The 24,301-nt window shown below is 38.8% G+C and overlaps 1 protein-coding gene across 1 annotated transcript in view; it reads left to right on the top strand.

Annotated features, from left to right (window-relative positions):
- Positions 1-19,184, top strand: part of LOC131069662 (pentatricopeptide repeat-containing protein At3g57430, chloroplastic) — an 83,458-nt gene extending 64,274 nt beyond the window's left edge. The window contains exons 2-3 of the mRNA XM_058005170.2: positions 15,704-15,713; positions 16,065-19,184. Of these exons, the coding sequence (XP_057861153.2) occupies positions 15,704-15,713; positions 16,065-18,467 (2,413 nt within the window). The 3' untranslated portion in view covers positions 18,468-19,184. The remainder of the gene's footprint in view (positions 1-15,703; positions 15,714-16,064) is intronic.
- The last annotated feature ends 5,117 nt before the right edge of the window (positions 19,185-24,301 follow it).

Below are 24,301 nucleotides of genomic sequence, written 5' to 3'. Positions count from 1 at the left end.
TGATTTTACAACCACATTAAACTTTATGTAACTGGTAGTTACAAAACCACCTCCTAATATAGTCTAATTAGTTTAATGAAATCATTGATACAAGTTATGCAAGTATTAAAAGGCATGCTCTTTGTGTTTATTCTCCCTGAAATAGTCCAAGGTTCATATATGTCTTAATATTCATTATCACTTCTTACATTTATAAATATACCTTTGAAAGCTCATCTAATTTCAAAAAATGGGGTAAGTTTTCTTTAATAGCTTCAGAGTCCTCTCAAAATGACTTGTTGGCTTCCAAGATGTAACATCAATAGAAACATTTTGCTTAGGGATTTCCCCTACAGATTTAGATTTCTTACCGGTTGCCTTTAGCTTCTTCTTCTCTTCATCAGACTCAATTCCCTCAGATTCTACTTGAAGAATGAGATGTTTGCCTCTCTTCTTTGTTACAATCTGCTTCTTTGCATATACGTTGGGTATTGGTTCCTTTTTTATTTGAATACTTCTAGTTACCCTTGTACTAGTGGTCACAAAATTTGCTTGCTCAACTATCTTCTTTTTCTCCTTGGTACTACTGGGTTGAGTAGGTGCAATCCTTTCCTGGTAAGTTCCTAGTCTTTTCTTCTTTTTATCCTTAGGAGATGCCAAAAGGTTGTTGGCATAACCGATTAGTAAGTCATAGCTAACTTCATAGCTCATTTCTTCCATTTCCTCTTCTCTGGGTTCAACGGCCTCCATAAGGCAAAAGTTAGTAGTTATAGTGAAATAGATGTCTTTTTCAAAGTGTTTCACCACTTCATCAGATAGCCTTAATCTCATGCTCATCTTCTTTTGAAACTCATCAAAATATTTGTTCATGGCAACATTAAATGTGTTCTTCACAACCTTAATGCTATTCTTGATTTGGGTTGTAACCGATATGTCCTTGGACCATTGAATATCACCAATTCCTGGAATGAAATTCTGGAGGTAGAAGAAGAAACCTTTCAATAGTAGACCATATTTAAATTTTTGACTGTTATCCTTCTTAATTGATTATAAGTTCAGCATCAATTGACTTATCATTGCCTCGGACAAATCATAAATTGCATTCTCTACCATCATCATGTAGGCGGCATGCATAGCAGCAGACGATACACTGTTCATCCCGCTAGAATGGAATATCCGGTAGCCAATAACCATTGTTGTGAATCTGACTCCTGGATCTGCAGTGTTATTCACCAATATAGCACGATCGTCAGCAGTGGTCTTTGTCAATGCAATCACAGTCTCTTTTGAAATTTTCCTCAATTTTGGTAATTCATCGATTTGGTAGAAACCAGTCACTGCATGAATTGCTTCCTTTGTGATTGTGTGAGATCTATCAAGATACATTTTCCCACCATGTACACGACTAAGGATAATCCTAACATGTTCTTCCTCAAAATCTTCAAGAAAATAGGCTGCATTATGAAAACCTTTTTCATAAACCCTAATAAATTCGGGTTTGATTTTCCCGCTCTTATCACACAAAGATTTGAGTTGCGAATATATTGCCAGTGATCCTAGATCCTCAATTGTACAGTCTATATAACTAGTCAAGTCACCTTTGATCAAAACACCTTGCGAAACTTGAGACAATGCATTGTAAGATTCTATTTTATCTGATTCCATTGACTCCATAGCTTCAGCAGTAATCATGAGACTCTTTGTTGGTGTAGACGATGATGCCATTCTAGATAATCTTGATTCTACAGAGATTAACAAAAATACCTCATTCCCTTCACGTTAGCAGGGTTTCCAGTTGTTCTCTCGTATGCACACCCATTTTGCCTTTCCTTATCTTTGAATCCAATTCAACTTTTGATTTGTAGCACAAATTCACTCACAATCTGCTAACAATGCTTTGTTTTGCTCTGCAGGTGCTCACAAATGCCTTTTGGAATGCAATTAGGGTAAAAATAACTTAGTAAAACTTCCTTTTATAAACTTACCCATTGCATTAATTGCACTGTCGAGAGGGTAACAAACCCTAATTACCACTTAACAAACTCGCCTATACCGATAGGTATATAACCAGTTGGTAATCCTTAGAAAATCGATAGATAACAATATCCAAAAATTTCATATTACAACTCGAAATGCAAAACTCTCTTACCATACATTCTTCAAGGGGTCCGAAAGTAGATTTACCAATATGCTCCCCTTAGGCTTGTTGAAAAGCTCAGTTAACCGATGTAGCAATCTCCACACTCAGTAAAGGGTTTGATTCTTCTATTGGCTTGTCCTCACTTTTCTTCTTCCAAATTTTGTTCATCTTCGCTCTGGTTTCTTCAACATCAACCTTCTACTTTCCTTTCTGGTCTTCAGAGTGGTTTATCGGTTTGTTCTTCTTGGTTCTATAGAACTTATCCATGTGTCCCGGTTTGTGACAATGATAGCAGGCCATCCCAGATGCTCTCCAAGATATTGCATTACCTCTTCCAGTGCTTCTCCTACAGTTCATAGCCACATGCCCATAGTTATTGCAAATTGTGTAAATCACATTTGTTACCTTCTCCATCTCATAGGAGTTGAACCGGTTGACATAGGGTTTTTGCCAGTTCATGTTTCTCTAGTTGTCATAGGTCCTTCTCTAGTCACTGATAGGTCTTGGATTCATGTGAGGTGTTGGATTGTTCACTCCATATTTGCATTCAACTTATCTATGTCCATACATATTGCATGTGCAACAATGACCTTCAAATCTTCTAGACACATATATAGTATTAGTATTATAGCCCGTGTTCTCATTAGATCTCCTTCTACACACATTAGCAGTATGTCCAGGTTTGTGACAGATAAAGAAAACAGGTTTGAAAGCTTTCTTACCGGTAGGCTTCTTAGCCTTAGGAGCAGTTTTACCTTTATGCATGTTGTTCTTGGTACTGAAAGATTCTCCTTTCTCAGATGTATTGAATCCTAATCCAGATGTGTCACCTTTCATCCTTTGAGATTGGATCTATTCATCCAACATAAAGGAGCTCTTGTTGAATTTGTCAAGTTTCCCATTAGCCTCAGTAAGATCTTCATTATGCTTTGTAAGAGTCTCTCTAAGAGACATTTCCATTTCAAGATCTAACTGTAATGCTTCCTTCTCTTCCTTCTCCTTAAGCCAATGTTCATGCAAATGTTCATGCAAAGCTGCATTCTCCTGCTTGATCTTAGAAATCTCATGATCTCTCTCTTTGATCAGGTCTTCAATTGGCCTCCTTGCTTCAAGTTCTTTACTCATATAGATTGTTAGGGGTTCAAGTTCTCTCCTCAAATTTAGCTTTTCACCATTCAGTTTCTCCACTTCTTCATCTAGTGCATCAATGTTGGCCTCATCTGAAGAACTGTTATTAGATATCTCCAATAGTTGCTCAGTTAGCTCTCTCCTTTTTACTTGTGAAGCCTTAAATCTGCCTCTCAGGGTTTCAAGCTATTCGCTGGTTGCATCAAGCACTCTAGCCATCTCTCTGTAAATCATATCCCCCATAATGGCTTTTGGGTTTCCTTCCAAGCGATTAAGCCTTAAGGAAGTTAGGCTCTGATACCAATTGATAGACTTATAAAGCACAAAGAGGGGGGGTGAATCAATGATAGCAAAAACAATAACACTTTAAACCCAGACCGGTAAAAACAATTAACCAATTTCCTTAAGACTTTGAATGGAATCCAAAGTGTTATAAAAGCATTCACAACAAGTAAAACATTCACCATAACACAAGTGTTTATATGTGGAAAACCCAACTACGAAAAACCACGATGAGATGGGACTCACAAGTTAACTATCTGCAGAAATAGGTAACTGACTGGTTAAGGTATACAAAGTGCTCTGTTAGGAGTGAATCATGTTAAAGATCCCAAAGCCTTGTTAGGAGCCATACCCGGTTAAAGGTAGTACCCTGTTAGGAGTAACCTCAGTAGAGGATTTTAAATCCAAACTAATGGATCACCTTGTTAGAGGATTTGTACAATGAAGCTTGTTAGAGCTTACCCAGTTAGGGGATTTAACTATTGTAGTGATTAGAAACCAACAGGTGGTATGATCTACAAATAGCACATCTTGCTTGTATAGATCCTCTTTTGGTCACTCAATACTGCATCACTGACATACTCTGCGACTCCTTCAATAAATCGCATCAACTCTAACTCATAACATCACTTGTATCTTGCATTCAAAAATAGTTCATCACAATGTCTTTTTATAGACATTAGATTTTATGTCGGCTCAAGAACCTCATCACAATTTCCTAGGTTCAGTGTATCTAGACAATCTTTCATAACACATCACAGATCACCGCCAAAACTGTCGGTTAGAGATAACTCATCACGACCGGTGATAACTCATCACACAATCATTGAAACTAGTTGGAACACCGATATCGGTTGATTGTTAACCGCTTCCAACTCATAGACTGATTGCCCTCCATTCACCTCCTTGTTGATCTCGAAACTGGTGTCAGTGGAATTGACCAAAATCAACTATCATTCCTGCATATACCAGTTGTCTACATATACCAATTGAGACACCTTCATACCAGTTAGAATTCTCTAGACATATGATACCAGTTTATAATACAAAGACTTAGGAGTAGTACTGATTTGTCTTAACTAAGATGACTATGACAATATGAACACATGTGTGTGTGTGTACCATCAATGACAACACATAAAGTCATCCAATACATAAATCATCATCAAGCCAACAAGATGATCATCAACCGCATGAGGAGGAAAACGTTGTGAGGAAGTGTTAGGTCTCGGAGACAACTAAGAGGGGGGGTGGATCAATTGTCAAATAAATTCAAACCAAAAACAAATTAACCAGCTTAATGCTTAATACCGGTAAACCAGTTTAATATGCCAGTAGACAGTTTTAATAGTTAATTGCTATACCGGTAAGGATTAGTGCATGAAACATAAAGACAAAGTCATCCACAACACATAACACCAATATTTGTACGTGGAAACCCTGTAAGGGGAAAAAACACGGTGGGAAACCTTACCCACAATCAGATGATACTACTGCAGATAGTAAGTGTACATAAATGGGGTATGCACATGCAGAAAGGCTAAGCGCCTAGAGCTCACTGCTCAATCACAAAATGGGAGTCACACTGACTACAGTTGGATGGTTAAATCCAATAAGAATGTACTACACAAAATAGCATCTTCATATGCTGGATTCAGTACCGGTGTAGTTCTGATTGTCTTCACAAAAACCCTTCTTCAATCTTCAAATGATGTCTGTTGTATAGCTCTGCTCATTCTCGCATATACCTTCACACAATCCTTTTTTGCAATCCACATTTGATCTTACAAATAAGATCTTACATTTATACCATAACCTAAGACCAATTTTAGTAGGTCAGCTCGACAAGATATTACAATAAAAACATTTTACAAATGTGTGGGGGAAAAAGTGACACTTAGCAAACATGCCCTAATCTCACTTTCAATCACACACTTGTGGAATATGAAAGAGCCTAGAGGTATCACACAATTGGCTACTTCTTTTTGTGGAAGAGAGAGCCACGGGCTACCTATTAGGATTTCTATTCCTTTGTTGCAAATGATAGATAGAATGATGCAAGTTCAATCCCAAACCCCAAAGTGCAAGTATGAACTAATGACAAGATTTGCAGAATTGAACTTAAATAATGGAAAGCTGTAAACACAAGGACAAGACAAAAATGTAAATGCGTACCCGGTGTTAAAATCTGAGTAAAAATGTTCGGGACGGGGGCGCGGGTGCCACTGTCCTGATTCTGCCCCTGAAACTGCTCCTGAAACTGCTGTTTTGCAACCTGGAAGGCTGTCAAAAATGCTGAAAACTGCTGTCTGTCAGGAGGACCAGGGCGCCCAGCGCCCCTATCCCAGGGACCAGGGCGCCCAGTGCCCCTGTCCTGGCAGGACCAGGGCGCCCCACGCCCCTGTCCTGGTCTTTTGCTCTCCAATTTGGTGTGAAGTTCCGTCTCAGTCTACTTCCGTCGGATCTGCAACTTGCGGCGTCGTCCGAATCCCGAAACCTGCACTTATATCTGAAAAGGTGTGGTGGGCGGCTATATAGGGTTTTGCCTTAGTCAAACCCCCGCTTTGGTGATTTCCACCTCCACGAATAGCCAAGTTGTATTGTAAAAGTAATGTGTGTGCAGACCTTGTGTGTGTGCAAGATCCTAAAATGCAAGTAAGCAAACTAGAGCAACCTAGAAAGTAAACCCTAATTGCTTGCAAATGATAATGTAAATGCTCCAAATCAAGATGTAGAGAGATCTAAAGCATGATTACAAATGATGTAATGAAGCTTATGCAAAAGACATGAAAACAACATGAAATCATACCCAACCCCAAGGGAGGGGTACAAGCCAATCTTCAGTCGGTGATCCCTTATTGCTCTTCAATGCCTTCAAAGCCCTAAATGGATGAATGAAATTGATGAATGCTTGATGGATGGATGTTGAATGTTGTTGAAGTCTTCAAAGATCTGCTCTTTTGCTGCATAGAAGGTCCTTGAAAACCAAAATCCTGGATCCTTTCAAATGAAGAAAGAGAGCTCTTATATATGAAACCCTAGGTCTTAATTTCAACTTTTGGCCAACCTAGAGATTGAATCTCCCGCCAATTTCTTGGGGTTAAGCTTTATTTTATGATTGGATTGCGCTCCTAAAATTTCGGGAAAAATGTTCGGGACCATGTGCACTCCGAGCGCCATGGTCCTCTCCGGGTGCCATGGTCCCGACAACTTTTCACCAAATTTTCAGGGTCGTCGGATATGATGATTTTAGAGAGAATCCCGAAGTTACAGCTGATTTCGAGATGTTTTGACCCCCGAAATCAAGCCCCCAAGTTCAAAATAGGACCTAATTAGGGTTTTTGATTAAATGATGTATTGGAGGAATAAAATGAAAGGGGCACACTTTAATGAAAAGGGCCCAACTTTATGATATGGGAGATGATAAAATAGAACCTTAGACCTAATTAATTTAATTAATTAAGTGCTAAAGGGGAAATGCAATGCAAAATGCAAAATGCGCCAAGGCGGGTGCTAAACTAGGTGTGAAATTGTACCACCCTAGCAAGTGTGTACAATTTACGACGCTACATTTAGCCCCCACTTTAGCGGTCATATGAGTACTACGTGCATATGCAAGCTAAAGTACAGAAAAGTAAACATTATTTGAAAAAGGATATATCCATAAGTCTGTCGAACGAAGCCCCCAACGGTATCTGTAGTACTCAGTTAGAAACCACAACCTACAAAACCACATGTTAGATCACAAAATCACCTAATGCTTACTAAGGAAGGTGATGAAAATTTGAGGGTAGCTATATGCCCCCCCCTGTTTCGGCTTGCTAATTTTAGTGAGTTGAAACAGGGTATCATGTTTACCACTTCAAATTGTTAAAGAATATTGATGACAACTGCTCACAAGAAGATTTGATATGAGATCAAAAACTAATGGAGAATCATTTGGTAAGAAAGAGGACTAAATCTTAATTCCAACACAACAAAGAGTGTGAGGATTTGAGAGTTCTCTAACACAAGATGAAGGATGTAAATGGAAACAAAATGCAAAGAGAAGAAAAGAAAGGAAAAAAAGCATGAATACACACATTGGTGATCCATGAGAAGAATAGTGAGAGAAAACATGGACTTCTCGCCCCTAGATCTTGTCTAGGTGATCCATGTAAGGGAGGAGAGTGAGAAATTCTAGCCTTATGCTACTAGTTCCACTCAACCTCGTGCATGTGTGTGTAAGTGAGGTTAGAAGCATCTCATAGGAGTCTATGCCCGAGTATGCTACAACCTGTATATGTATAGTACAAAAGCGTGACATCTCGCTCTAAGAGTCTGTGCTCTGGTTCCGAGAATAATCACCTTGCATAAAAGAAAAATGGAGACATCTCGCTCTAAGAGTCTGTGCTCTGGTTCCGAGAATGACCCATTGCTCAAAAAGTGTAATGTTTATGTCATAAGCAAAGTAGAACAAGGATACCTACCTTCATCACAAAAGAAGATACCCCAAAAATGCAACAATGTCATAGATCCAAGCAAGAGAGTTTTGTACTCTTTAAGCAAGGATAAGATAGTTGAAAAAGGGATATCTTGTAGTATGTGTAAAGGAGATCCTTAGAGGAGAAGAGATCTTTGTACAAAAGACACCTATCCTCGAGAGGAATTGTCTTAGACAAATATAACATCTTCTAGAATAATACAAAGAAGAGAATAAGAATGCAATACTTCCTTCTTTTGCGAGGTGAAAGTGATTCTTAATAAAGGATGACGCTCTTTTTAACCCAATTGGGAGAGTGAATTCATTATGGATGTATTTTACCAAGTGCAAAAGAGGTTGTAGTCAAGGACTTACACCTCTTGTAAGAGAGAATCCTTGAACAAACAACAACAAATGCATACAAGGAATAACATCAAGTAATAAAGTTCACACCATCCACGAAATAGGAAAAAGTGGATCCTTAGATAAAAATAAGGAAAGATCATTGCCTCCCAAGGATAAGGACAATGAGAAGGACTTACACAATCTTCTAGGGAGGGATTTAAACATAAGCAAAATGTACTACATACTCACATGAGTTCATGCAAGCAAGACATTAGTGTATGTAAAATGCTCCTCACAAGAAGTGGGTAAGGTAAGAAAGAGAATACACATCTTCTCCCATATCTAGGAAAAGAGGATTCTAAAGAAAAGATGATCAATATTTCCACATTATTACCCCATAGGAACAAGAGATAACATAGAAAAATTAGGCTATTATGTTGCTTCAAAAATATGATTGCACTTGAAATTGTACCATCATGAATGACAATGAGCCCCCAGTAAATGAGCTACCAATGTCACATAATGATGAGCAACATAATAGCCATTAATGTTATTTAAAGACATGATAGATTGAATAAGGTATTTGAATATGACATGCTAAATGCTCAACTATAAGTGAGATCAAAAACATGTATAAAGTGATAAAAATTGAAGAAGAAAAGTCACAAGAAATCTTAGAAGAGGGATGAGTGTAATTTATTAGAGCCTTATCCCTGGAGGAAAGGACTTTATGATGAATAGGAGATAAAAATTCATAATTGGATTTAGAAATTTGAGGGGAGTCATAAAGAGATTTGTTCATCGCCAAGATTTCCTTATGAGGGGAATGAGAGTTGATAGAAGTAGAAGATGATTTAGTTGAAGTGAGATCATTATCACTACTAAATATCCAAGTCTTTTAGATGCTTTGGTGGGCTTACAAAGGTTATATCCAAGTCCAAATGAATATTCATGCATGTTATGTTCTAAAGGAACTTTAATTCCTTGTTCATTTGTGCCACAACCATTTCCACTATAGCCACTCTTAGCCAAAATGTGAAAACCACGACCATAACGATTAGCCATTTCAGAAAGAAAAGGTGGTTTTTCATAAGACAAAGAATCAAATTCTTCAGAATTAGAGGTGTGAGGAGAAGAAGTTTGAGAAGTGGCCACAAAATTATTGCTCATAGGTTCAGGTAAGACTGATTGATTTCTAGTTTCTTCCTTCTTTTTAACTTTAAGCTCTCTAGGAGGAACCCTATACTCACCTACAAAGGTGGGATTGAAATCAAGAGATCCCCAATCGTCTTCTGCGAGAACCTTCTCAGGATCAAAAGCCTTTTCATGTGTAGATTCAAGTTGAGAAGAATCTTCTTCAAGAACTTCAGACTCATCCAAAGAATTTTGATTATCAGAGGGTGATCATTCATCCATAGGTATCTTGTTTAACGAGTCATCACTAGAAGAGGAAGGCTTAGAAGAACTCCCTTTGGAAGTAGATGTTTGCAAACAAGCTTGAAAATTAGTATCACCTATCAAGGTATATGTCTTATTATTATAAATAAATTTAACTTGTCTATGCAATGTAGAGGGGACAGCTTGCATACTGTGAATCCAAGGTCTCCCTAATAACAAGTTGTATGTTAGATTTCCCGACATAACATGGATAGGAGTAGGCAAAGTAACAGGTCCCACTGTGATGGGTAAGGTGATAATACCTAATGAAGACTTAGCCACATTATCAAAGCCTCGAATGGGACGAGAGTCAGGCTCAATTAGGGATGTATCCACATTCATCTTATGCAAGAGATTAATGCTACACACATTAAGACCAAAGCCATTATCTACTAGTGTTCGTCTTATAGCAGTGTCATTTATGATAACCACAATCATCAAGGGATCATATTGATGTTGAATTTCACTAGTAGGCAACTCATCTTGTGTGAACATAATTTGAGCTTTAGGATTCATCACAGAGTTAACCAAAGACACTATATTACTAGATGTATTAGGTGGAGGAACATTCAAATCTTTCAAGGCATCTTGTAACATTCCATGATGAGCGGAAGAAGTTTGGATCAAATCCCAAAGGGATATCTTAGCAGGAGTAGTTTTAAGTTGTTCTATGAGATCATATTCCTTACCAAGAACTTGTGAAATCCGTGGAGCTTGCGGAAGAATTGGTTGAGGATTAGGAAGAGAAACTGGAGTAACAGGAGGAGGATTAGGCTGCCTATTATTTCTAGTATTATAGGTATGAGCAACCGCATTATAACTCTCTATAGTCAGTTGCTTAGCATACTCATAAGGGCTCTTAGTAGAATAACCTCCTTGCACAGTAATAATAGGTTTCTTAGGAGTGCAAAAAGAATCATTAGCATAACCACCTTGGACCACTAAGATAGGCTTATTTAAAGGTTGAGAATTTTGAGAAGGATAGGCAACTTGGACAGTGAAGAGAGGTTTGTTAGGTGTTTCATTCACATGTATCAAATTGATTGAGGATGGTTTAGAGGAATGAACAAAAGTGCTGGCAGAATTATTGATAGTCTTCTCTTGCACTAAAATCTTATCACGGATTAAATCAATTTTAGGAGAGAGACTAGGGGTAGGCATTGATGTTCTAGTAGGAAGAGTAATACTAGGAAAAGTCATATCATCCTCTATCATCAAAGGATCTACATGGGGAATAAACTCTCTAGGAGAAGGATCAACATTACTCTCTAAAGTCTCACTTTTGAGAGGGAGATCTTTGAAAGAGATGTTAACCATCTTGCTTTGAACTAGGGTATCCTTATGAGTAGAACCAAGTTGAGGAGAGGGAGATGCTTTATTTTTAGAGGGAGAATAATTGAGATTCAAGGAAGGTGAGAAACTATCAAGGGAGTTTTCAATCTTGATTTCATCCCCTTTGGCTAGGGTTCTCTCACGAGGTAGAGAATAATCTACGCCTTCTTCTAATGGTTCATCCCAAATAGTGAAGTGGTTGAAAGGAATGTTTGAAGTATTGTCAATTTTGGGAGAGGAGATAACATTGTTTATTAATTCCTCATCCTTAGGAGGGAGAGGATCAATAGATGTGTTAAACTCATCCTCTTTCCTCAAAATATGTTCAATATGATCTTTAGGGGAGAGAGAATTAAGGAAATTGCTTATTATTTCATTTTCTTTCTCTAAGGGATGCTTATGGGTAAGACAAACTTTAGGAGAAGGGTAAGCATTTATCATTAATTCATCATCTCTAGTGGGAATTTTGTTGGAAAAGGAAATGCTATCACTAGGAAATGTAGGGATCATGTCATCTTCTTGCACAAAAGGATCCTCATGAAGGGAGTGTTTTTTGGGAGGAACATGAACATATTTCTCCAAAGATTCATGCTTAGGAAGGAGATCTTTGAAAGAAGTGTTCATAACCTCTTGTTGCACTAACATGCCCCCATTGGAAGGACCAACTTTAGGAGAAAATAAGTCAATGTCCATCAATGCCTTTTCACTTAGAAAGGCATCATGTAGGGAAGGTGAAGTAACATTAAGAAAGGTGTTTATGATACCGTTCTCTTCCTCTAGGATAGCTAAATAGGAAGGACACATTTTAGGAGAATTGTCAAGATCACTCTTAAAGTCTTCATCCTTAGAGCATGGGAGAGTCTCAGAGGGATTGGTAGCAACTCTTTTAGGCACTAAAATGTTGTTATAGATGGGGGGAGGTTCTTTAGGAGAAGGAAAAATTGAAACAAGGGAAGCTAACCCATTATCACATCTATGAAATGAATGCATCATGACAACAATTTTCCTCTTTCAAATGATAACACATGCAAAATAGAAGGAAATGTTTAATTTTAACCAATGCAAGCACTTAGAATGTAGATTTAGAAAATGAAATTTATGATTCAAATGAGTTCCTAAATCAGATTTGAAATTAGTGATCCCAATTAAGCTATCCACAAGTTCAACTTTGAATTGAAAAATTAGGGTTTTAGCGAAAATTTCCTCTAAATTTTTGAATCTTGCAAAAAATCAAAACTTGTAAATACAAATTTGAATTTGAAATAGCATAAACACTCAAATTTGAAAACATAAATCAGAATTAGAGAAGATTGGAGTTCACGTCGGGTTCACCAAAATGTGTGGGGGAAAAAGTGACACTTAGCAAACATGCCCTAATCTCACTTTCAATCACACACTTGTGGAATACGAAAGAGCCTAGAGGTATCACATAATTGGCTACTTCTTTTTGTGGAAGAGAGAGCCACGGGCTACCTATTAGGATTTCTATTCCTTTGTTGCAAATGATAGATAGAATGATGCAAGTTCAATCCCAAACCCCAAAGTGCAAGTATGAACTAATGACAAGATTTGCAAAATTGAACTTAAATATTGGAAAGCTGTAAACACAAGGACAAGACAAAAATGTAAATTCGTACCTGGTGTTAAAATCTGAGTGAAAATGTTCGGGACGGGGGCGCGGGCGCCACTGTCCTGATTCTGCCCCTGAAACTGCTCCTGAAACTGCTGTTTTGCAACCTGGAAGGCTGTCAAAAATGCTGAAAACTGCTGTCTGTCAGGAGGACCAGGGCACCCAGCGCCCCTGTCCCAGGGACCAGGGCGCCCAGCGCCCCTGTCCTGGCAGGACCAGGGCGCCCCACGCCCCTGTCCTGGTCTTTTGCTCTGCAATTTGGTGTGAAGTTCCGTCTCAGTCTGCTTCCATCGGATCTGCAACTTGCGGCGTCGTCTGAATCCTGAAACCTACACTTATATCTGAAAAGGTGTGGTGGGCGGCTATATAGGGTTTTGCCTTAGTCAAACCCCCGCTTTGGTGATTTCCACCTCCACGAATAGCCAAGTTGTATTGTAAAAGTAATGTGTGTGCAGACCTTGTGTGTGTGCAAGATCCTAAAATGCAAGTAAGCAAACTAGAGCAACCTAGAAAGTAAACCCTAATTGCTTGCAAATGATAATGTAAATGCTCCAAATCAAGATGTAGAGAGATCTAAAGCATGAGTACAAATGATGTAATGAAGCTTATGCAAAAGACATGAAAACAACATGAAATCATACCCAACCCCAAGGGAGGGATACAAGCCAATCTTCAATCGGTGATCCCTTATTGCTCTTTAATGCCTTCAAAGCCCTAAATGGATGAATGAAATTGATGAATGCTTGATTGATGGATGTTGAATGTTGTTGAAGTCTTCAAAGATCTGCTCTTTTGCTGCATAGAAGGTCCTTGAAAACCAAAATCCTGGATCCTTTCAAATGAAGAAAGAGAGCTCTTATATATGAAACCCTAGGTCTTAATTTCAACTTTTGGCCGACCTAGAGATTGAATCTCCCGCCAATTTCTTGGGGTTAAGCTTTATTTTATGATTGGATTGCGCTCCTAAAATTTTGGGAAAAATGTCCGGGACCATGTGCACTCCGGGCGCCATGGTCCTCTCCGGGCGCCATGGTCCCGATAACTTTTCACCAAATTTTCAGGGCCGTCGGATATGATGATTTTAGAGAGAATCCTGAAGTTACAGCTGATTTTGAGATGTTTTGACCCCCGAAATCAAGCCCCCAAGTTCAAAATAGGACCTAATTAGGGTTTTTGATTAAATGATGTATTGGAGGAATAAAATGAAAGGGGCACACTTTAATGAAAAGGGCCCAACTTTATGATATGGGAGATGATAAAATAGAACCTTAGACCTAATTAATTTAATTAATTAAGTGCTAAAGGGGAAATGCAATGCAAAATGCAAAATGCGCCAAGGCAGGTGCTAAACTAGGTGTGAAATTGTACCACCCTAGCAAGTGCGTACAATTTACAACGCTACAACAAACAATACAATATCTGATGCAATAACCGATTCAACATGTCGGTTTAATGCATTTACAACAATAATTAATCATCTCCATAGCGTGTCGTGCTGATCTGGAAAAGATAAACCTGTCGGTGTAACCCTGGACCTATTTGCCGGGAATAGCAAATATGCAAATATGAATATACCAATAAACAAAACTCCAAGACAAAGTGTCCACACGATGTCTTCGACATAACCATGTGTTTTCCATATCATTCCAAGTGTTGGTGATCATTATATCTTGCCGGTGTACCAGATACGGGTGACTGTGCATTAGTCATTTGCTTGCCGGTGAATGTTGCTAATTCTCCAAAGTGCCAGAGTTGATAAGTGTTTAGTAGGTGTTGACATCAATGACAAAACCATACCAAAATACCAACAGGAAGCACCCATAGTGAGCTAAGTCAAACACGAAGCAAGAGGAGGAACTGCATTAGGGACTTTTGAGCATGGCAAAGCCACATCTGAAGCAATAAACTAATCAAGATCCTCGGAAGAGCAAGCCTCAGAAGATGAAGTAACCTCAATGGTCAAGTGATCTTCCTTAAAATTCTTACAGCATGTAGTGGTTCCTTTATGATGCAAAAGAGAGCAGTTCGAAGCCAAGTGACCAATAGTAAAGCAACAATGACACCAGAAGGGGAGCCCCTTATAATCAAACGGTTGTGTCCAAGGCCAATCCTCAACCATCAAAACCACATCTCTAGGAAGGGGTTTGTAGATTTCAATGTCAACTAAAATGTGTGCAAAGGTGGAATAACCCATGTAAGAAGTGAAGTCATCAACCTTCAAAAACACTCAACTAAGTTGTCAATGGCCTCGTAGCAAAACTCCTCCCAAAACTAGAGGGGAAGATTTGGTAGACTGATACAAACTAGATGCACATGAAGTGATTCAGTGAGGGGATTGAAAGAAGTGGACCAAGGTTTAATGGAGAGAGAGTGCTCTTCCCAAACCCAAAGTTGACCTAACACAAATCATGATATGCAAAAGAAGAAAAAGATGCAATGAAGAAACATGTAGCGTAATCAAATAGCTCAATTATACCTCTAATCGTCCATTTTCCCAGCTAAAGACAAAATTTTGTTCCCTTAATTGCAAAGTTCATTTTTCAATTTATTTATGAACATTTACTTATTCATTTTTGCTTGTACAAATAAATATGGATTAGATAACTTTCAAATATAAATTTATTTATATGTTTTCATTTTCATTTTAATTTAAGTTTGTTTGTTTTGTTTTTTATTTTTCTAAAATAGAGATGGATTAGATAACTTTTCAATATAATTTTAGTTATAAGTTTTTCAAATTAAATTATATTTTTGATGTTTTTTAATTTTGAATCTTGATATTATGAATTATTTTGATTTTAAATGTTTTTCTTATTATAAAAGTAAAGATGATTTTTTGTCTCTTTAAATATTTGCATCTTTTTATATATCTTCATTGTTTATAAAGATCAAAGCTAATTAATTTTTTTCTCACAAAAAATAATATTTTATTCCATAACCCTTTACATTAAAAAATTTCATATTTCAGTCTGCAACAGGTAAGAGAGTTGACTTCCATTGATTTCTAGTTCGACTCTCTAATGCACTTACCCTTACCCACATCTCAAAAGATTAATCTCGCCTAAAAAAAAAGAAAAAAAGAAGAAAAAAAATAAAAATTCATTTACTTATTCCTTCTCTAAAGTTAAATAAAAACAACCTCATATGAAACTTATCCATTAACATGATCTCTTTAATACACACATTTCGGTTTCTTTGCAAGTCCACTGAACACGGTTCACCAGGCCTGCGTTTAATTTTACTAACAATTCAGCTGAAATAAAAAATCTGGCAAGCCTCTGAACATTCTTGGTATGTATCGGGTCACTGCACCTTTCAGATAATCATACCCTTTTTTTTTCTACATCTGTATCAACTGTCGTATCCAAATCCAAATGTATAGTGTCACATATGGTTGCTCTTGTTCATCCCTGCAATTCCTATCGGTTCGCAAATCTTCTAATTCTTACCATTGTTACGCTCATATTTCTTATCAATTTCCAAATAATGTAACTCCATGTTTGTGTCTTCAATTTCACTCTCAGTCTATCAAATCTAATATTTCTCGCTTCAAAAATTCTACTCGTTCAAATGCTGTGACCAATGCATCTAGTGCAGTCAAACAAATATCGCAGCGCAGTGACTATATCAACACTCTGTGCAAGGAGGGCAGATTGAAAGATGCGCTGGCTCTTTTAAATACCATTGAATACCGAAGTATTCCTTTGGACTTCAAGACCTGTTTTTCTTTGTTGCAGGCATGTAGCGATATGAAATCACTAGCAGATGGTAAGGAAGTCCATGCACACATGCTCCTTAGTGGGCTTAACCAAGATGAATATTTAGGAACAAAACTTGTAAATATGTATGCAAATTGTGGAAGTATGCAGGATGCACGCCAAGTGTTTGAAAAAATGTCCAAACGAAATGTGAGGTTGTGGAATGCTATGGTGAGAGGTTATGCTTGCAATGGATCCCTTGAGGAAACACTTAAGATTTTTTACCAAATGCAGTGGGAAGGAGAGCAACCTAACAATTTTACTTTTCCTTATGTCCTCAAGGCATGTGCTGGTTTGTCTGCACTGTTAAAGGGTAAAGAGATTCATGGTCATATAGTTAGAAGTGGGTTTGGTACTGATATTTATGTGGGAACAGCCCTTGTAGATATGTATGCTAAATGCGGGAGTTTAGAGGTAGCACGACAATTGTTTGACAAAATGTCTGAAAGAAATGCGATATCATGGAATGCTATGATTGCAGGATATGCCCTCCAGGAACATATTAACGAGGCCTTGGAACTTTTCCATGATATGCAGAAGAAAGATGTTAAACCTAGCGCGGTTACCGTCTTAAGTTTGCTATTGGTCTGTAGGCATTTAGCTGATCTGCGGTTGGGTAAGTGTATCCATGCTTACATTATAAGAAGTGCAATTCAAATAGATGATTATTTGGGGTCTGCTATGATAGACATGTATTCCAAATTCAGGTTTGTAGAAAATGCTCGCAAGTTTTTTAATCTGTTCTCTCAGAAAGGTGTGGTTTCTTGGACCGCAATGATTGCGGGATATGCACAGAATGGGCATTTCGGTGATGCCTTGACACTGTTTCATCAAATGCCACTGGTAGGTTTGAAACCCAATTTGGTGACCATGATAAGTGTGCTACCAGCATTTGCCCATCTAGGTATCCTTGAACAAGGAAAATGGATTCATGCTTACATCATAAAAAATGGACATAATGCGGACAATTCTGCTGAAAATTGCCTCATATCTATGTATTTTAAATGCGGGCATCTACAGTATGCACGTCGTGTGTTCCATAAAATGTGTAATAGAGATGAAGTTTCATGGAATGCCTTGATTTCAGGGTATGGAATGCATGGGAATGCCAAGGATGCCCTTGAAATGTTTGAACAAATGCAACAAACAGGCTTGAAGCCAAACCATATAACTTTCCTATGTGTTTTATCTGCATGTAGCCACGCAGGCCTTGTGGATGAAGGTTGGCAATACTTCAATTGCATGAGCCGTGACTTTGGCATTACTCCAAGAACGGAGCACTATGCTTGCATGGTTGACTTACTTGGCCGGGCTGGTCACCTGGATGAAGCAAACCAGTTAATCAATAAGATGCCATTGGAACCTGATGCGACTGTATGGGGTGCCTTGCTCGGTGCGTGTAGAATTCACTGCAATGTGAAGTTAGGGGAACACGCAACAAAACACCTTCTTAAGTTAGAGCCTGCAAATGCTGGAAATTATGTTCTGCTATCAGATATTTATGCGGCAGCTGGAAGATGGGAGGGAGTAGAAAGGGTGAGAACATTGCTAAACAACACAGAGCTGAGAAAAAGACAAGGAAGCAGTTGGATTGAGATCAAGAACAAGATTCATATATTCCTTGCAGGAGATAGAACGCATCCTCAAGCAGATGAAATTTATACAATGTTAGATAGTGTTACTGAATTGATGATCAAGGAAGGCTTAATGCTTGATATCGAGATGGATTATACAGAACAGGAAAATGATTTTCTACCTTGCAATCACAGTGAAAAATTGGCAATTGCTTTTGGGCTTATTAGCACAAGTCCTGGAACATCTGTTCGGGTAACCAAGAACCTCCGCATTTGCAAGAGCTGCCATGGTACCGCCAAGTTTATTTCTAGGATTTTCAAAAGAGAAATTATTATGAGGGATATAAATCGTTTCCACTGTTTTAGTGAAGGATCATGTTCTTGTGGAGATTATTGGTGATTCCAATCAAGAGAGATACAGGCAATAGCTTTCCAATATACAAGATCAAGGATAATACTTGTCTTGAAGTGGCAAACTAGATCCTAGTGGCAGGGGCATATATTCAAATAGTTTCTTGGACAGAGTCCATAAAGCAGTTTAAGCAGCCAGTAAAAACTGAAAAAGGATAATTTAAAACCCTCAAAGTTTGCATTGCATAACCATTTTGGGAACCTGGAATTATCTTCCCATGGGATATGGCACCAGTTTGTCAGGTTACCCATAAGCATAGATTGCACTTTCTACAGGTATAACTACCACAAACAGTTGAAAATGTAGGACTGATTCGCTGAAAACATTGTTGGGAGCGTTTTCATGACACTGTCCTTAAAGTATATAATAATGCGTATATATCCAGGGTGTATTATCTTTACAATACACAATTTTGACTGAGACTGGGTATAACTGTAAACAACAGGTTCTGAAGCCAACAAATTTCTGACTTTCTTCACAGGGCAACCAGGGGATTCTTTTGGACAATAACTATAAATTGAAGCACGGGCTCCTTAGCATATAGCATTGTTATTGTATATGTTGTATCAGAGTCATTAAATATACAAGTGCAAAGGTTACTTGATGCTGATACAGAGTTTTGCCTCTGGTGCAATTTGCATTTAGAAGAAGACTGAAGTTGGATGCAAAAGGTTTTCTCAAACATCACTTTTGTGGTTCTTATTCTATGCATTTAGAGAAAAATGTAACACACTTTCCCTCTTAACACATTTATAAATATTTCTGGAAAATCTGTTAGTGCCCTCCCATAATGCATTCGGGAAATCTCTGATTACAACATTCTTCCTAAGATCATAACTTTCACAGAAGTAGACATTGAGGGGAAATGATTTCTACCTTGTTTGGTTTAAATGCAAGTAAAAATTTAATGTAACTACTTTAGAAGCTTCCATAAATATGGAATGAAATGGGGAACAGTACAAACTCTCAAAGTCCAATGACATAAGTAAAAATTTAATCTAACTACTTTAGAAGCTTGCATAGATATGGAATGCAATGGGGGCAGTACAAACTCTCAAAATCAAATGAAATATGTAAAGTTTTAGATTTGAATTAGTGTACTATCGTTTCAGAGTCAAGAGAAATTCTTTATAAATTAATATTTTCCTTTAAAAATATCATTTGATTTGGGCTTTACATCATTGTTTAAAGCTGGTTTAGTGGTGGAGAGCATGTACCCTTGAAAGAGAGGTCATAAGTTCAAATCTTGCACAGGATAAGATATATAAACTATCAACTATAAAGGATCCATTTCCATTGGGGGTTTGATTTGGACCCTCATCACTTACTTCAACTTGCATGATGTGATAGGAGATTAGGCATTGACCTCCAAATAATATGTAAAGTTTTTTTTCTATGTTGATGTATGTAATAAAGTAATCAACCTATGGCACACATCCATATTTATAATGGGTCAATGAATTGAATTTTAAAATAAGTAATTATAATTTTTAAGTTTGCATATTTATATCATTTTTCATCTAGTTTTGTGTTAGTTTTGAGGAGAGTGTCTTTTTCAAAGCTTGGAATATATTAAATAAAAAAATTATATAGAAAGATTAGAAAGAAATCAATGTTGATGTATGTAATAAAGTAATCAACTTATGCCACAAAAAAACCACATTCATAATAGGTTAAAGAAGTAAATATTAAAATAAGTTATTATAATTATGAAATTTGCATACTTATTCCATTTTATTTAGTTGTGTTAGTTTTGAGGAGAGTATATTGATACATGACATATGAACAAATGTCATAATTTTGTTTACTTGCCTTGTATTTTTTATTAAAAATTAGCATTGACTAGGGTGCTAACCCTTTACATAGTCCACGACTATCCATAAAACCAAAAATACAAAAATAACTAGGCAGGCAAAGAAAGCCTGCAAAAACTACACAAACTCAACCCCAATCAAGGGGGAAGAGAGACATTTGAGCCAAGTTTGGGGGAGAGATTGGGAGGGAGAGAGGATCTCCCCTTTCGCCATCGACGAACCACTGTCTAAGAGATGGAATCATTAGGGTCCTCTAGTTATAGATTGTCCAAAAGGGGATTAGCAGAGGGCGGACCAATAATAGTATTTGTAGGTTACAAGGAGGCCGCACAAGATTGGATAGGAGTTGCATCAGGTGAGATTCCAATAGCGTCCGGGAACAAGGGAGCAGCAGGGTTAGACTACAAATCTAGTGGGCCACCAAGAGACCCCTCATTTGAATCGTCAGAGAGTCCCTCCGAAGCGTAAACTGTTAAATGGTCCAGAGTAGCATCCTTCCACCAGGTGGGGACCCCTCGTCGATGAGAAAATGAGCAGTTTGAGGCTAGGTGGCCAGTGGCAAAGCAATTTTGGCAGCGGAAGGGGAGGCCCTCAAAATCGAGTGGATGCGTCCATGGTCGATCGCCAACCATGAGGACCATGCATCACCAGGGACCAATGAAGCAATATCAATGTCAACCAAGATACTGGCAAATATGGAGTGGCTCATAGAGGAGGTCTCTTCGTCCACCATCAAGAAGCGACCAACAGAGTTGCCACTAGCCTCGTAACAAAACTGCTCCCAAAAATTAAGGGGGAGATTTGGAAGGCAGATCTATATCAGACGCACGTTAAGTGGTTCAGTGAGTGGGTTGAAAGTAGTAGTCCAAGGTTTAATCAAGAAAGGGTGGGCATCCCAAGCCCACACCTTACCCAAAATCAAATTTGTATCCTCCGAGGAAGTGAAGAAGGCAATGAAGAATCCTTTAACACATGGAAATAGTTCAATGTTGTAAGCAACCAAGGGTTTCCAAGAGTCACTTAGCCCAGAAAATCTGCACACCAAGGCACAACGCTAATAAAATCCAATGTTATCCACCACATCCTGCCCAGAGACAATCACGGGGGATGTCTTTGCCTAGGGGAGAGGATGACCACCATTGGAGGAGGGAACCGTAGATCGAGCCATGCGAGAAAAGTTGTGTTTCCTCGCAAGCGGGGGCAAAGGAGCAACATCCGAAGTGTGGTTACCAAACATAATCGGTGCACCACGGGCCAGAGCAGAGGTTCACAAAAGTCACAGTAGCTCCAGGAGAGGCAACCAGAATGGGATCTCCTGACGGGAGGGAAGCATCCACTGTTGGCATTGTGTTGTCATTGATGTCAACCGGTATAGGCAAGATACCGGTATAAGAGATGTATGTGTTGCACTGTCATAGATGCATAAAGGATGTGATATCTTTGATATCACCTTGTGTTGCAGATCACTGGTAAGGAAAGGATGTCAACTGGTAAGAGTTGTGTTGACAATGAGTAGTTGCCAATCGGCAAGCATATGACCAGTATACAAGCAGGATGAGCGAGGTGCTTGAGTTGTTGTTTGTGATAAAGAGGCAGAATGTTACCTGAATGACATCAACACAGGAGGAGGAGAATGTACAGGTCACCGGTATGTTGTGTGGATGCAAAACAGCAGGACTCCCATTGGATAGAGAATCAGTCCCCATGTGAAGAGATGACTGATAATGAGTGTGCCCCAACTGGATCACATGTGCCCGCTTGAGGATATGTTGCACAAACAAGGAAGCCGCATAAGTGCATTGCAGGATGCAGATGACAAGGATTCACTACCACCGATAAGTGGAGCTTATCTCCTATTATGCATGGAATGCATCATAGTTCTATGAGATAAGACAAAAGGTTAAAGGCAGGTGATTGAAGGCTCACACCGAATGAACTAGTGAAACACTAAGCCACCTTAGGTGCATGAGATCAGGGATATGCACTGGATCGACAGAGAAGGCATGTTGAGTTGTCGAGACAGATAAAGAAGTAATGGGTTTGTCACCTTGACAAACCAGCTAAGATGATGTATGGTCTGATGATGAAGAAGACAAAGTTGAGCAGTTGCAGATAGAGAGTGCAACCGACATACAAATACCTCAGATGGAAATAGCTAAAGGTTGATGGCATGGTGTCATCAAGGTGCCTACTGATAAGTATGAGAACCGGCAAGAGAGCAAAGAGGCTAAGTGATGTTCTCCTACCTGATGAGAATGAGCATGCTATGGATAGGCATGTCTAGCGACCACTTAAGGTGTTCCACCCACAGATTAGAAAAGTGCAGACATCATGGTTAACCGGTAAAGTGTGAGATACCGGCAAGGTTAGAGAACCGGCAGAAAAGAAGGACCGGTTGTGTATTGATTGTCGGTGACCAAGTCTAGCCGACACAGAGATCTTTGTTGAGGTGGATATCGACAAGGATACCACATGGAGTTGAAGTGGCAAGCTCGTAGAGGTCGGTGAAGTGTCATGTCAGGGAGGCAGCTAGCGGTTGGTCGACATTTATGATGATTGCGAGGCTCGAGGAAGAAAAGCAGAAGATTGTGGCTCAAGATGAAGGAAAAAATAGAGATCCAGATAAGGTTGATCTTGTAGATCAAAGTGGGTGAAGGAAACCGCATCATTCACATGATCGATCAGACAAAAGGCCAAAAAACATGCTATAGACGGCGAAAGAGAGAAGACGTGTTTCGTAGGGTAGACAGATGGGCGATGCTCATTGATTGAGTGTTGAATATCGATCAAGGACATGACATCAGATTGGATTTGATATGTCACGATTATCAGAGATCAGATTGGATACAGATTTAGTGCATGGCGGAAACCTTAACCGAGCCAATGTTCAAACTCACATCTTGGTGAGAAAATATGGCAATGAGTATGTGAGCCAAATATATTCTTTGTGCTGCTGAATGAGAGTGTGTTGCTACATGTGAGAAGAAATCAGTCAAGTACTCAACGAGTATCAGAAGACAGACTGGGTGTGAGAGAGACTGGAGTTGAAGAGTTCAACCAGCAACAGTGAGGTAACTGGTGGTGACCAAACCGACAGTGAAGAGTTGCAGAAGAGTGCAAAGTAGGCAAGCAGAGAACCGACATAAGATACTACCGATGGAGAGAAGCAGAGCAGTTGAGAGAAGAGAGAACCAACAGAGAGTAGAACCAGTAGACAGAGAACCGACGGTGAACTAGATAGAAGATCCAACAGAGAGATTTGCATAAGTGTTAGAAAATCCATTTGTAACAAGGTTATTAATTTGTAAATGATTATGGTTTGTATTCACTGAGTTGTAGCTCGATGCAGGGGTTGCAGCCCCTTGGGTTGGTGCTCTAAATCAAGGGTTGGTGCTCCTTGGGTTGGTGCCCTAAAATCAAGGGTTGATGCTCCTTGGGTTGGTACCCTAAATAAAGGGTTGGTGCTCCTTGGGTTGGTGCCCTAAATATTGTAATCAGAGATTCATTGTGAGGCTGGATTGGAGCAGCAGTCTCCAGGAGCATTTCTCACTGAGGTTTTTCCCATCTTGGGTTTTCCTCATATATGATGGTGTATGTGATGTCCCTTTATGTGTGAATGCATTTGTGATTAGTCTCCCCTCTAACTGGCAAGTCTGCATTGAGTTAGATCTGATAACCAGTATACTCACATAGGACAGTTAAAGGAAAAAGTTTGAGAACCATGGATTCACCCCCCTCTCAGTGGTACATTGTGTCTAACAATTGGTATCAGAGCATAGGTTCTCGGTTGATAAGCTTTCTCTAGCTTGGGTAGATTTTGTCTTAAGGACACAATAGTTTGTTTAGTGTCAATCCCTACTCCAGTTTTTGATGGCTCAAACTATTCCATTTGGAGTTGTAGAATGGAAGTCTACTTGTCCTCCCTAGGGTTTGATGTGTGGATGTTTGTTGTAAATGGTTGCCCTAGTAAAGCCAGTCCTCCCACCGATTCAAATGTAGAGAGAAGAA

The sequence above is a fragment of the Cryptomeria japonica genome, chromosome 11, assembly GCF_030272615.1.
Source record: "Cryptomeria japonica chromosome 11, Sugi_1.0, whole genome shotgun sequence".
NCBI classification, from domain to species: domain Eukaryota; kingdom Viridiplantae; phylum Streptophyta; class Pinopsida; order Cupressales; family Cupressaceae; genus Cryptomeria; species Cryptomeria japonica.
This window is presented reverse-complemented; position numbering and strand designations above follow the sequence as displayed.